Raw genomic sequence first — 13503 nt, 5'->3', positions numbered from 1 at the left:
CACCACCAAGATTCTCTCCATTCTGAGATCCCTCTTCACTCGCACCATGCCATGCAAATACTACGCAATATACGAAGGCCGCGTCGACAAACCCACCATCTACTCTTCTTGGTAATCCACTCTTCCTCACTGAGATTCCTCGTTCAATGTACTGATGTTTCTTTTCGCATCTATACAGGGCCCAAGTCCACCCCCGCGTACGAGAATGCGAAAACGACCACAAGGAATTCAAAACGCAGCGAGAAGCCGTCGAGTGGATAAAAGCGAAAGGTGTGCCGGAATATGAAATAGAGACTATTTTCAGGGATGAATCCAAGAATTTGGAGCGGCCAGTCAGGGGGATCTATTATTATGCTGTTGCGCATGGGAGGACTACGGGGGTTTTGAGGGATTGGAAGTATGTTTTCTCTCCATCCATTTTGTTTTTTTTTTTTTTTTTTTTTTTTTTCCAACCTTGTCTTGATGCAGTGGTGGCGGAGCTGACTTGATGGGATGTGTATAGAACGACGGAAGCAGCGATTACCAAATTCCCCTCCGCCTGTTACCAGAGATTTAACACCGAGCACGAAGCGAAACGTTTTATCGACGAGTGGAAAGATGCGTATGCGGATGTATGGCGACAAACAATTAGACGGGGATTGGATGAAGGATGGAAGCCGGAGGATTTGAAGGTGGATATTGGGAGGATTTTGGATAGAGTTAATGATAGGAGAGTCAAGCATGAGGATAAAGAGAGTATTTGTTCGCGGCTTGAGGATTTGGAGTTGGATAGGAGAAGGAGGGATTCGGGGGTGAAGAGTAGATCTTTGGTCTAGATATGTCGTATTTGAAATGGGCTGTTTCTGAAAAATTGTTGACTATAGTTTCACTACTCTATCTATCGACGAACAACCAACTTCCCTTGAAGAGAATGAATGACTAGTGACAATCACCCATCCAAAAGAGGAAAAACCTTCTTGTGACAGCAACCCTCCCAATCCCCTATCTCCCCAAAAGAACTAGCCCCTCTCCACAACCCTAACACGCGGCTTCACAACCGGCACAGCAGTCCCATCATCAACCCACTCCAAAAACCCCGTCATCTCCTCCCCAAGCTGCATCTCAAACCTCCCCAACAAATACACAATAACTGTATACATAAGCACCCACGACTGCTTCATCCCAATACATGCCCTTGGCCCTTTACTAAACGGCATAAAATACTGCTCCAGTAGTTGCAAGTTTTCAGGGGACTTATTGAGCCAACGGTCTGGGTCGAATTTCTCTGGGTTCGGGAAGATCCTCTCATTGTGGTGGAAAACGTAGTGCGCTGCTGAGATGCGGGTTCCTGGGGGGAGGTACTGGGAGGCGATGGTTAGACCGGTGGAGGGGACGACGCGCGGGAGGAGGCCTGGGACGGCGGGGATGATGCGGAGGCTTTCTTTTATGACGGCTTCCTGAAGTTTGTTTAGTAAACTGTCTCGGTTTAACTAACTAAAGGGAGAGGGGAGGCAGTGTACCAAGTACGGCAGCTTGTACAGTTCGCGCCAGTCAAAGTCTGCAGAGGTGATGCCACCCGGCAGTCTTTGTTCCAGGTCGGTCAGTTCATTTCGTAATCGCGTTTCGATATCTTTGGATTTGAGGATGTAGAACAATGCGGTTGTCAGTGTGGTGGCGGGACTTGCTGTTCCTGCGATCATCAATACGACTGCTTGTTGGAATAGTGCTAGTGTGTCACGGCCTGTGAGCTTTTTGGATGTGTTGTCTAGGAGCTTATCGAAGACTGTTTGTGGTGCTCCTTTTCCTTTTTCCTTTTTTGTCGATATGATTCTATTGCCGACATTCTCACAGTGCTGCAATCGGGTTAGCAAGTACCCTAACAGGAAAAGCGATACGCACCTGATACAAATCCTTAAACCCAACTGTAACCCATTCCGGCGACACGGAAAGCAAAAAAAGCCCGATGGGAACCAGGAATGGAATATCGGCGACTTCAGATGTTAACCAATCGTATACTACCAAATCTGTAAGGAACGAACTCACATATCCAACGATACCGACCAATAAACTCCTGTGCAATTATCCATCCAGACTGGGGAGCTTCATAGCTCACTAGCTCCGAAGGATGATCCAGCAGCGTCCCCGCAACGAAATTGGCCTGCGTTGCACAATAGTTAGCATCAGGGCTACCTCAGCCAGTCCGAATCCGAATGCAATGCCCATTCGAATCCAAGTCCAAATTGATATAGATAAGAAAAAGAAAAAGATAACATGCAGTCAAAGCCCGAAGATACACCAGCAAATCCAACAACTGTCCAGCGCGTCCCTGATGTGCCATCACCTGTGCGACTTTTGTAATATGGTTTCTCCCGATAAGGAAGGTACGGGTCATATCTTTGAGTGTGAAGAGGGGAAGCATTGCATTCCGCATGACTCGATGGCGCTGGGGATCCGTTGTGGTGAGAATTGTGTCCACGCCTTGTGCAGATTTGTAAAAGTCGGGGCATTTGCGGAACGAGGGTTTTGTGGTGAAGGCTCTGTATGGCAAATGGCATTTGATTTGGCTTAGGTTTATTCTGGATTTTGATTGGATAGTTATTGCTTACCTTTTGTATGCTTCGATATCGTTGATGTGGACGTGGTTCGGCGCGATTCGAATGACCGGTGAGTCTACGGTAATTAGCGGAGATGCGAAGGTAGATAGAGAGACAACATACTATACTCCTTGTGAAGATGGGGCAGTAGTTTTGTAATGCCTCCACCTTCAACGACTTCATAATAGCGAAGATGCAGACTCGTGGCGCCAGCCAACTTTGGTCCTGGGACACAGCATAGAGGGTGAAAGTATAACCGATAAAGCACGACCCCAGCCCTGAGAATAGCCGCCAAAGTGACAGCTGTAGTGATAATGGCAGATTCAGACAGGCTCATACTCTCAAGCATCGTGGACTGCGATGTTGTTGTCGACTTAAAGGTGGCCATTCCAGCGCCGCTAAATATAACCACCTCAGGACTGATACCAGGGCTCCCTTGTCATCAAGAGCAGTAGCTATCTACAGAAAGCGAGATAAGTTTCCACGTGTAATGTGATACAAGGGTTCGAATGATGAAGCAGCCCTGTGGACAGGAGTAAGGTTGCGTGTGACAAGCGTTATCAGAATTGATATTTATCCATGGCCCGTCCGTTCTGCTGTAGATTTTGATTTCATACACATATTCCAAGGGCTCTGCTTTATGGATTTGACACTCACCTGCGAGATGAACGACCACAAGGCGACAGTGACCGCTGTTCCCGAATCCTTACGGAAAGCCGCCAGCTACCTACAAAGCCAAGTTCGCGATGATGGCCATTGGTGCGCAGAAGTCAAATCAAATACCACTGTCACGTCCGAATACATCACCTTCCTATACGCCCTCAAACTACCCGTCCCCAATGGCCCCGAGCCCTGGATGTCCTGGCTGTTGTCCGAGCAAAAGTATGATGGCTCATGGGGTCCCGCACCAGACATTTCCGGCGATATATCCGAAACGGTCGAAGCATATTTTGCGCTCAAGATCTTAGGTCTCGACCCCGAACATCAGGTTATGAGAAAGGCAAGGAGCTGGATCTTGGCAAATGGAGGAGTGGCTCATGTGCGCATCTTCACTCGCATCTATCTGGCGTGTTTCGGTCTGTTTCCGTGGTCTGCTATTCCGGAATTGCCGCCGGAGTTGGTCTTTGTGCCGGCGGCTGCTCCTTGCAGTATATATTATATTGCGTCCTGGGCCCGGGCTACTGTTGTGCCTTTGTTGCTGATCAGTCACCATCGGCCGGTATTCACACTGCCTAACGGACGGAGCAAGAATAATACGTATCTGGATGAGATTTGGTGTGATCACGGCGCGAATAAGAATGTCCCATATTCGGATAGCCTATGGTCAATGGCCTGGCAATTGAATGCCACGTCCGTGGCTTGCACCGTCGTCGATAAAACCCTGCGATATTTTAACGGAATGCGCAACACCCCCTGGCGAGGCGCTGCTCGAAGACGATGTCTTGAGTGGATTTTAGAGCGTCAAGAAGAGGACGGCGGCTGGGCAGGTATTTTTCCGCCGATGCATGGAGGTGTCTTGGCTCTCTACCTTGAGGGTCATTATAGTACTGATCCGAAGAGCCCTTTCCAGCGTGGACTTACCGGTCTAGAAGGTTTTATCTGGACGGATGAGCGAGGGAAGAGAATGCAGGCTTGTGTGTCGCCCGTCTGGGATACCATTCTTTCGAGTATCGGTCTGCTAGATGCTGGGCTTCCCGGGGAAAATGAATATATCGTCCGCTCGAATGCATGGCTTCTCGCACGCCAGGATGAAGATCGCGGCACTCAGTCTCCGGGTGACTGGAGAGTTCTGAATCCGAATCTGATCCCAGGCGCAATCAGCTTCGAGTATTTCAACAAATGGACACCTGATGTTGATGACACGGCAGCTCTCATCCTAGCCTTTGTCAAAAAAGATCCTAGCTCCATTGACTTGGATAGTGTGGTTCGAGCCATCCAATGGATTCTGGGAATGCAAAATGCTGATGGAGGGTGGGGTGCTTTCGACCGTGAGAATAACAAATTGTTCTTCAACCAAATCCCCTTCAGCGACATGGAAAGCATGTGCGATCCCTCCACGGCGGATGTCACCGGACGAGTTATCGAAGCGTTTGGACTGGTGATGGAGCAGCACAGCAAGATCAGTAGGCCCGTTGAAAAATCCCTGCTCACTCAACATATCCGAGATGCCATGAAACAATCCGCCAACCGGGCGGTCGACTACCTCCTCCGCGAACAAGAACAATCAGGTTCCTGGTACGGCCGCTGGGGCGCCAACTACCTCTACGGCACAAGTAATGTTCTCTGCGGACTCGCTAATGCCCATTTCATCGATAACTCACGAGCAGGCCTAGTCAACCAATCCATTAAACGAGGCATCGACTGGCTGGTCAACGTGCAAAACACAGATGGTGGCTGGGGCGAGTGTCTAGAGACGTACTCACGCCCCGCTTTGGCTGGACAAGGGAAGTCAACGGCCTCGCAGACTGGATGGGCGCTCATGGGTATCCTCACGCTATTGCCAGTGACGGATATCACAGTCAGAAGGGGTGTTCAGTATCTTCTTTCGACTCAGAGGGAGGACGGGGCATGGACAGAAAGGGAGTTTACCGGAGTGGGATTTCCAAAACACTTTTATTTGGGGTATGTTTATTATCCGCATTATTTTGCAATGATGGGTTTGGGGAGGTATGCTTCGCTCTGTGGGTTGAAGGTGTTTGTGGATGTGCCAGAGTAGGTACTGGGTTGCTCGTAGTAATATCATATAATATAGAGATTCTCTTATTCAAATGCATGACTGCACACTAGAATGTAGAGTAAATAGGTCGATTTTAACGGTAATAGTCATGTGATTGCTTCTAACAACCCTGTTTGTCAAAGACTTTTCCCTTCTTCCCCAACATTCACATCATCCAGCATAGTCAGTCAATGCAGGCTTGATACTTCTTCATTATCATCCTACAATATTCATCTACATCTTCAAGAGCCAAGAGGACAGGAAATACAGTGGCCCAAAGAGCCTACGACACAGCATCCTAGAAAAGGTACAATTCATATCCCATCTCTCCATGTGTGTTTGTATGCTGATCTGAGTCCGGGAAAAGATAAATTGGAAATGCACCCACATTTTGGGAAGACCAATCAACTCATGGACGTTTACAACGTGACTGAAAAAAACCTGGCCGAGTATAGCGCAAGTGAGAAAGCACAATGGCGAAAATATGCCGAGACTTCTGCGCAATGAAACCAGAAAGGTTTGAGCAACTTTCTGGGAAGGTTATTTCACGATAGCACTTTCCGATGTTGACGTATGCCGACGTGTTGGAATCTCTCCAGGCGGTTACTACTACCCCCAGAAAATTAGAGCATATCGCGAGTATCAGCATGACTTTTCTCGGGTGATGTCTGCATTGTTTGAGAAGTACAAGGCCAGGGATAAGACAACGGAAGGTATCACGAAGTTTTTGGAGGAAAATGCGGATTAATCGAAAAATTCGCTGGATTACTGGTAGCCATTTCTCAAGACAAATGGGCACAACTCGACAGTCATGGAAGCTCCTGGAAGGTAAATCCCTAATGTGGCTGTGTGTATCGATGAAGCACGCGCCCTGCTCGACGAACAAGTCTCTTTTATACTCCGTTCGCTAAGGAATGCGCTCCGAAAGCAATTCGCGCGCACCAACAAAATGGGAATTCTAAACTTGTCGAAAACACGAGGCGACTTTTTTGCTATATTGCGGGAAAAGACCTCGAAGATCGCAAACTTCTCCACCGCGCCCCCATTCGACATGATCCCAGCCAAAAACGACTTCGGAACCCCGGACAAGCTCCTCCTGCCATTATTTGAAATCGATACATTCAACTCCTTTGCTAAAGATGACAAGAAAATACGCCCAGACGGATCAGAGAAAGCTACACGGGCCTTGTTTCGCTATCCGAATTGACTCGAACAAGGAGCTCTTTCAGCTTATGATGCTGGCCGAGCAAAAGTTAGTTAGCCAAATATCACTTTTGACAGCGCTTCTTCCTTACAGGCTCAATTTTTACGTCGTCAGCAATGTTCTGGCGGAGGGTCTTCGGGTTATCCAAAAACAGGGATCTACAGAATATTTGTGCCACTGGTGAGAGATTCTGTAGCCACTTTGTAAAACTTTAAGAAAGTCCCAGCAAAAGGATATTAGCGAATGCATTCCGGTGCGGTGTGGATTTTATCCTTCTGGCAACTACGCCGGAGCTAACATCTTGTTTCTTGTGCGAAGCTCGGTGAAGAGGATGTCCTTTTTGAGTATTCAAGTGAAGAACAGGAAGGATGACTTATAATCGAGCAGTCTCAAAGAAATTAGTCACAACTAAACGACTGAAGTTGAGAGAGGAATAATGGTAGTGATTTTCCAGCTAGCCATTCCTCCGAAGGAAAAAGGCAAGGGGCCCTTTAAAAAAGAGCTGTTAGAGCACGCATGCTCTTGAGATCAACCATCTAGGAGGCTTGAAAAACCTCCAAGACATGTCTTTTTAGTAGTGGCTCAATACCTCTGGTTTCGTGATCTCCTATACCCTTTATAAGTCATATTGGAAAAGCACTGAAAACCTTTCGGGCGTGCTTCGTGGTTGATGGCTCACACCCGAAAAATACAACTCTCTGGTGGAAGCTACAAGTCCTAATATACGGCCTCAACAGCGTGACAACAGACCCCGTTTCCTACGGCTTCCTTGCCAACGCGGTGGACATCCTACACATTGGGGACACCACTTTTTTCTTACAAATTTAAAATCAAGTAACAATGCTAGCGCAGGAAATTGAGAAAAAAGCCCAGAAACAGATAAAGAAACGGGCTGACTGCGCTGCACACGACCTCGCGTGTGTGCTGTGGATCTAAAGCTTATGGAGAAGGGCAAGCTTTTTCTGAAATTTATCAAAGGCAAGGCGTTGGCCCCACCTAATTACCGCGTGCAAACTCTACATTTCTCACTTTCTCTTGTCATTCCTTTCTTTGTATTGACCTCTTCTTTTTCTTCCATTTGCTTGCCCCATGGTGAGTTCTGTGGGAACATGAGAGTTTGGCAAACCAGGGCACTCGGGGGCGGGATCCATACACAGAGCTGATCTATTCGAAAGGTTCCATTGTTAGACAGCTGGCGTGAGATTTCAACCATTTAATGGGGTGAAAAGGGGTCCGTAAAGATGCCAAGAACTTTGATTGGCTGTTTATTAGGGCATGCATGGAGCTCAAAGCCCAGATCTACTCACCTACACACAAAGGACAAGTAGGTAGTGACGCAATCGTATTCGTACATAGTACTGAGAATGATTCTCTGTCGTGTCTGTGAGCGGCTGGTACTGTGATGGAATTGAAATACGCGTTACCCCAGCGTGACCATGGCATTTAAAGGCAATCACGCTAATACAAGTCGATACCATACAGTCAGATATACTCGTGTATCAGATCCATCATTTTATCGTCTAGCACTGGCTACGAATATCTAGCTAAACACAAGCGTTGGCTTGAAAAGTAATTGATTGGCGTCACTATGTATGACCAAGGCGGAATTATCTTATATGACTGCCGTCTGACGGTTGGTAAAGATTGGGACTCGCCTCTAATCAATATGAATCAAGGGCTATTGCCCCTGTACTAAATCGCCTCGGGGAGTCCCTGAGATTTTAACGCATGAGAACATGAGTGGCTTTATTGTTAACATTCTGGGTGACCAGGATCATAAAAACATATTATTATGGGCATTTATCTTCCAAATACCAGTCAACCACTCAAAACATGTGATTGCTGGATGAAATCTGCGAATAGATGCCATTTTCCTGCAAATGGCTATCCCATAATGCCTTTCATAGTATTAGTTTAAGGTCGAGTAAAGCTTTCTGCAAGACCACTCATGCTTTTTCCTTCTGAGTGATGACGGAATATAGGTACGGTTATGGCACTTACCCAATCAAAGTCATCCATGGGGTTAAATATGCCCCCTAAACAGGAAGAGGTGGCTTCTGCTATGTCACCCGCTGGAAGAGACAATGGAAGTCTCATGTTCATTGCATTCGATGGGTCGGATGGAGTTGAAAAGGGAAATATACCGTCACCGGTAGAAGAAAGGTCGACATCTGTAAGGTAAATCATTAGCCCAATGACGTTGAATCATATTTTCTCCCAAAAGATTACCTGAGTAGCTGCTATTTTGAATGACTTGGAGGTTCTCAGTGCCATTGTTCGGATGTCTGACAAGAGATGTCAAGTCGTCTTCCTTAACCCGGTCCAACATGATTTTCACAATTTCTACCACTTGCCTGGACTCTTTCATTTCGCTGCTCCACTCTGCCCATATCGCATATGATTCCTTTAGTGCACTGGGCAGAGCCTCTGGATGTTGCCTGTTGGGGTCCCGGTCAAGTGCAGAAGAGGACTCTGACTCGGAACCGAATCCAGAATGGAGCGCAAGACAGAGAATCATAATAGCAAGAAGGAGGTCATAAGTAGCCACGCAGGTTATCTTCCATAGATGGCCCCGCAATGGCCCGCCGGGTTGGGATTCCCGATACACGAATGACTGGTGATGGATGATTTTCAGTGCAGCTTCAATGCACGTCTCCCACGACAGATGATTCTGCGACTTCATGTACCGGCGGTGCAATACACATAGGACCTTTCGGAAAAGCAGATCCAGTGACAGACGTCTCATTACTACAGCCGCAGAATCGGTCACGGAAGGGTGTTTCTGAACCTTCATGCTTGACGGGAGAGTATTGTATTGCGTATTCAACTGCCCATGGAGGTGAATAACGGTATTGTAGGAGAGTGGATGGATAGACGTAAGGTGACCGTGAATTCGTCCCAGGACGGACATTAATCTCATCCTCGCTATCATATAGGACAGGACTGCGCCACTGGACTCAGGTCGCGACGGTGGGAGTATGGTCATTTCCGGGTCCATATCTTCTTTGGGAATATTTCGAGGCGACGCTGTATCGGAATCGTGTTCATGGATTAGTCGGGGTAGGCCTATTTGGAGCGATACAAGGACATCCAATTGAACCAAAAGGGCCCACACTCGCCGTCTCAGCTCGCCTGCGAAGATGGAAATGTTGGGATAGTGTGATGGGTCGCGGTGATATCCCATCCTCATAGCAACACGGACGATCATAGACAGGACGAGGTAAAGTCCAAAATGGGTATCGTGAAATCGTAATATCTCGCAAAAAAAGTATAACAGGAGTGCATGGACCGTGTAATTGTTTGGTTTGGTATAGTCACTCAAGATAAGACATTGCGCGCTGCATTGACGAAATAGTATGACGGATTCTTGAGGCTTGGAGGCATCCCGGGGTACCTGTTCGCCGCATTGTACCAGGATATCGGTAGCCAGGCACATCATACTAAAGAGGATACTGAGCCAGTTGAGACTAACAGTAGTCGGGCTGTTCCAGATATTCTCGTACTGAAATCCCTTCAATCAGCAAAAGGACCAAAGGGGCGAAGAAGGGTGGAATGACGGACTTCTTTTTGAAACGTCGGTGCATGAGTGACCACTGGTCGGACCTCTTTTGTTAGCCGTCGTCGCAAGCTTTCACCACGCACGTCTAGCTCCGCTAGAAATCAAATTGGCGGACACATACATTCAGCCAGATCCAGTGAGTTGAAGTATTTTGAGATCAACCTATCCACTTCATTCTTTGGGGGGAACTGAAGCTAACATGTTCTTGACTGTTGAACCAGTGCGCAGCCCGAGAAGAAGGTCGGGCAACTGCGATGACTGTTCACCATTGGTCTTTTGGCCACCTGGCAGCTGCGACTATGAATTCATGTCGTTGCGATCAATGTGACAATGGACGCTCTTACAGTATCAGCAATCGCAGCCCAATGCTCACTTCCCACATAGTTCGTTTCGTTCTGCTTGACTTGCATGCGCCCAACGGGGTTTTCGATGGGTTGTTGAGTAGTGTCCGATGGTGACGGAATATCCACCGTCGTTCGATTGGCCACTGGGGAATTCAATTCTTGTACTAGTGAGCCAACAACATTCTCCAAACGACCGATCCTGTCCTGGACATTATCCGACTGGGATGGCCGAGAAGTATTGACAGCAGAAGTAGTAGCGGCAGCATATGTGCAGCCGCTAGCTTCACCACGGCGAATACAGTTTTCATACGGTTTATTCCGGTCACATCGCACTCTATATGATGTCGGTCGTGTTAGCCATAGTGTTCACAATAACAGGGATAACTTTTCCCCTCCTCTCCTGCGCCAAAGGGGGGATGGTGAGTTTACTTTCGCTTGCGACATGGATAACAGGACAACTGGAGCTTCTCTCTTCGCCGGCGCTGTCTGGGTAGATACTCTACAGACATATCCCCAGCCTAGGAAGGAAAAGTGAAACAACTGACGGTTGTAGGTGACCACAAGGATACGGCAATGTGCGGAGGCGGAGGATCATTTCGGATCTCCGCCCGACCATCCGACCCTCCGACCCTCCGAGCGACCCTCCGAGCGACCATCCGAGACCAGCCCTAAGTGCGATTTGCAGGGAATCATATCTTTGTTCTTAAATGATTGGCCCTTGCGAACTTCCAATGCGGTCTTTGACGGACAGATAGCCTGTCACTTGCTCGACATTTCTGGAATTCTCTGGTTAGGGATCACAGCATACATACCTATATCTTACTTTTCCTTTCCTATTGTGACGGTCTCGAGCAATATGAGTATATTGGTAGATTATCTGACAAAATTCTAACATGAGGAGAGAAAAGGAAAGAGGCAGGCCTGCCGGCGACGAGCTATCTAATGTGTGCGAGGGGTTTAAGCGAGGCTCAGTGACTGTCCATGCTCAGTGAATGTCTATGCTCCGTGACACCTATTTCCCTTTCTTTCAACTTGCTCTGGCAGCAGAAACAAGACTTGATTCTTCTCCACATTGAAGCAAGCCAAACATTGTCTCAACCATGGCCGGAGAGAAAGGCTCAGTCCACCGCAAAAACACCACCTCACTAGAGAATGGTGACAACGTGCCTCACGAGGGCAACTTATATGCCAACGCAAACTCGGATCAGAACACGAAAGAACACCCGGACGTGATAATAGTGGATTGGGATGGCAACGATGATTCGCGCAATCCCATGAATTGGAAACCATTCCAGCAATACAGCCAGGTCTTTTGTGGTGAGCGCCATTACCTTACTCACGTACGTACACAGTATTATTATCTTAGTGGAAAACCAATGGAAAACTCAACAATTCATTGATCCAGGTCACTTGCTGCATCCATGTTCTCGCCTGGAGTTTGGCAAATGATGGAAGAGTTTCATAGCAGCAACCAAGAACTTGGGATTTTGGTGGTTTCGATATATGTTCTGGGGTTAGCGCTTGGGCCGATTGTACTTGCCCCGATGTCAGAGCAATATGGCCGACTAGTTATCTACCACTTGTGCATGGCTATCTTCCTTGTTTTCACCATTGCATGTGCCGTGAGTAAAACTTTGACGCAGCTGATTGTGTTTTGCTTTTTCGCTGGATGCTCAGGGTCTGCACCGATTGCCATGGGCGGCGGTACGGTGTCTGATGTTTTTCCGCCGCAAGCACGAGGTGCGGCCATATCGATATGGGCCGTTGGTCCCCTGTTGGGCCCCGTTATTGGTCCCGTGGCTGGTGGGTTTCTGGTATGTATTCCTCTAAAGCTATAGGAGTGCATGTATTTGAGAATACTCACAACAACCTCCAGGCTGAAAACGAAGGATGGCGTTGGACATTTTGGGTCCTGGTCATTGCGGTATGTCAACTTATTTGCATCCGGCTCAGCTAAATTGTATTCACTCTAACTGCATACGTTATCTAGACCGGTGCAATGATGATTATTGCCGCCCCATTTTTACGGGAAACATACGGTGTAGTCATCCTCGAACGAATTGCCGCAAAGAGCCGGAAAGAAACAAACGATAGTCGCATCAAATCCCGCCTTACCCCAGACTTGACACCCCGCGAGATGTGGAGCCAAGCCTTGGTCCGACCATTGAAGATGCTAGTTATGCCGATGGTCCTGGCGCTGTCGGCGTACACGGCCCTGTGCTATGGATATCTCTTTTTGTTTTTCACCACTTTCACCATGGTATTTGAAGAGCAATACGGATTCTCAACCGGTATCGCGGGCTTGACATATCTAGGTCTCGGTGTCGGCATGATCCTCGGCCTCTTTGCCAATCGTCTCACTGTTGATAGAATTGCATCAAAGCTCGCTGAACGTGGAACTCGCAAACCAGAACACCGTCTGCCGATGATGATTTTCCTTGGTCCGCTAATCCCCGCCGGTTTGTTCTGGTATGGATGGAGTGCACAGGCCCACACGCATTGGATCGTACCTATCATTGGCACATCATTCGTAGGGTTCGGGATCTTGGGTATTTTTGTATGCCTCTCTCATTTCCGTTTTGCTATTTGCATTCCAGTGAGCTAACCCTCCATATCCAGCTTCCTGCTCAGACATACCTCGTGGATGCGTATACTCGTTATGCCGCCTCTGCCATCGCAGCGAATACGCTTCTCCGGTCTATCCTCGGTAGCATGGTTCCGCTGTTTGGGTATAAAATGTACGAAAGCCTTGGGCTGGGCTGGGGAAATAATTTGTTGGGGTTCATTGCCATTGCGTTTTTGCCATTGCCTGTGTTCTTTTACAAATTTGGCGAGCGGATACGGGTGAGGACGACGGTGGAATTATGATTGAGCCAGGGACGTCGAGTGGATTATGAGTGATTCATATAGTAATTCTGGGAGTATTCCATAAGTGGCTGATGCGTTGTATAAAGGGTAGACCAAGGGGGAAAGAAATCCGCTGTCCGGATATAAAATGTACTAAAGTCTTGGACTGGGTTGGGGAGAATGGAAACATTCTGGAAATGACTATCGAATACAGTGTTACATAGACAGACAATCAAGGACGATGCATCATGGTTATACAA

At 47.8% G+C, this 13503-nt stretch overlaps 6 protein-coding genes across 6 annotated transcripts; 4 read left to right on the top strand and 2 right to left on the bottom strand.

Moving 5' to 3' along the window:
* Positions 1 to 46: 46 nt before the first annotated feature.
* Positions 47 to 815, top strand: ASPGLDRAFT_32628 (RNase H1/viroplasmin domain-containing protein; the record flags this gene model as incomplete). The annotated part of the gene is made up of 3 exons (XM_022544205.1): positions 47 to 111; positions 179 to 397; positions 503 to 815. 3 exons carry the CDS (start codon positions 47 to 49, stop codon positions 813 to 815), a joined length of 597 nt encoding a protein of 198 aa, XP_022404869.1.
* A 45-nt stretch (positions 816 to 860) lies between these two features.
* On the bottom strand, positions 861 to 2970 carry ASPGLDRAFT_1037039 (cytochrome P450). Its single transcript, XM_022539451.1, has 7 exons — positions 2697 to 2970; positions 2586 to 2649; positions 2255 to 2516; positions 2023 to 2137; positions 1879 to 1970; positions 1500 to 1832; positions 861 to 1436 (listed from the first exon to the last, which is right to left on the bottom strand). Exons 1-7 carry the CDS (start codon positions 2959 to 2961, stop codon positions 999 to 1001), a joined length of 1569 nt encoding a protein of 522 aa, XP_022404868.1. The 5' UTR covers positions 2962 to 2970; the 3' UTR covers positions 861 to 998.
* Positions 2971 to 3230: 260 nt separating this feature from the next.
* ASPGLDRAFT_165073 (terpene cyclase/mutase family protein) lies at positions 3231 to 5354 on the top strand. The gene has a single exon (XM_022542592.1). It carries the CDS (start codon positions 3238 to 3240, stop codon positions 5287 to 5289), a length of 2052 nt encoding a protein of 683 aa, XP_022404867.1. The 5' UTR covers positions 3231 to 3237; the 3' UTR covers positions 5290 to 5354.
* Positions 5355 to 6336: 982 nt separating this feature from the next.
* Positions 6337 to 6741, top strand: ASPGLDRAFT_1036995 (uncharacterized protein). The gene has a single exon (XM_022539450.1). It carries the CDS (start codon positions 6429 to 6431, stop codon positions 6675 to 6677), a length of 249 nt encoding a protein of 82 aa, XP_022404866.1. The 5' UTR covers positions 6337 to 6428; the 3' UTR covers positions 6678 to 6741.
* Positions 6742 to 8054: 1313 nt separating this feature from the next.
* ASPGLDRAFT_79825 (fungal specific transcription factor domain-containing protein) lies at positions 8055 to 10991 on the bottom strand (the record flags this gene model as incomplete). Its single annotated transcript, XM_022550035.1, has 6 exons — positions 8055 to 8391; positions 8495 to 8664; positions 8723 to 9975; positions 10252 to 10349; positions 10397 to 10730; positions 10942 to 10991. The coding sequence occupies 6 exons, from the start codon at positions 10989 to 10991 to the stop codon at positions 8320 to 8322; spliced, it is 1977 nt and encodes a 658-aa protein (XP_022404865.1). The 3' UTR covers positions 8055 to 8319.
* A 505-nt stretch (positions 10992 to 11496) lies between these two features.
* On the top strand, positions 11497 to 13264 carry ASPGLDRAFT_64190 (MFS transporter; the record flags this gene model as incomplete). The annotated part of the gene is made up of 5 exons (XM_022548742.1): positions 11497 to 11747; positions 11802 to 12210; positions 12273 to 12320; positions 12387 to 12953; positions 13016 to 13264. 5 exons carry the CDS (start codon positions 11497 to 11499, stop codon positions 13262 to 13264), a joined length of 1524 nt encoding a protein of 507 aa, XP_022404864.1.
* Positions 13265 to 13503: the final 239 nt, after the last annotated feature.

This window comes from Aspergillus glaucus (assembly GCF_001890805.1).
Source record: "Aspergillus glaucus CBS 516.65 unplaced genomic scaffold ASPGLscaffold_3, whole genome shotgun sequence".
NCBI lineage: Eukaryota > Fungi > Ascomycota > Eurotiomycetes > Eurotiales > Aspergillaceae > Aspergillus > Aspergillus glaucus.
This window is presented reverse-complemented; position numbering and strand designations above follow the sequence as displayed.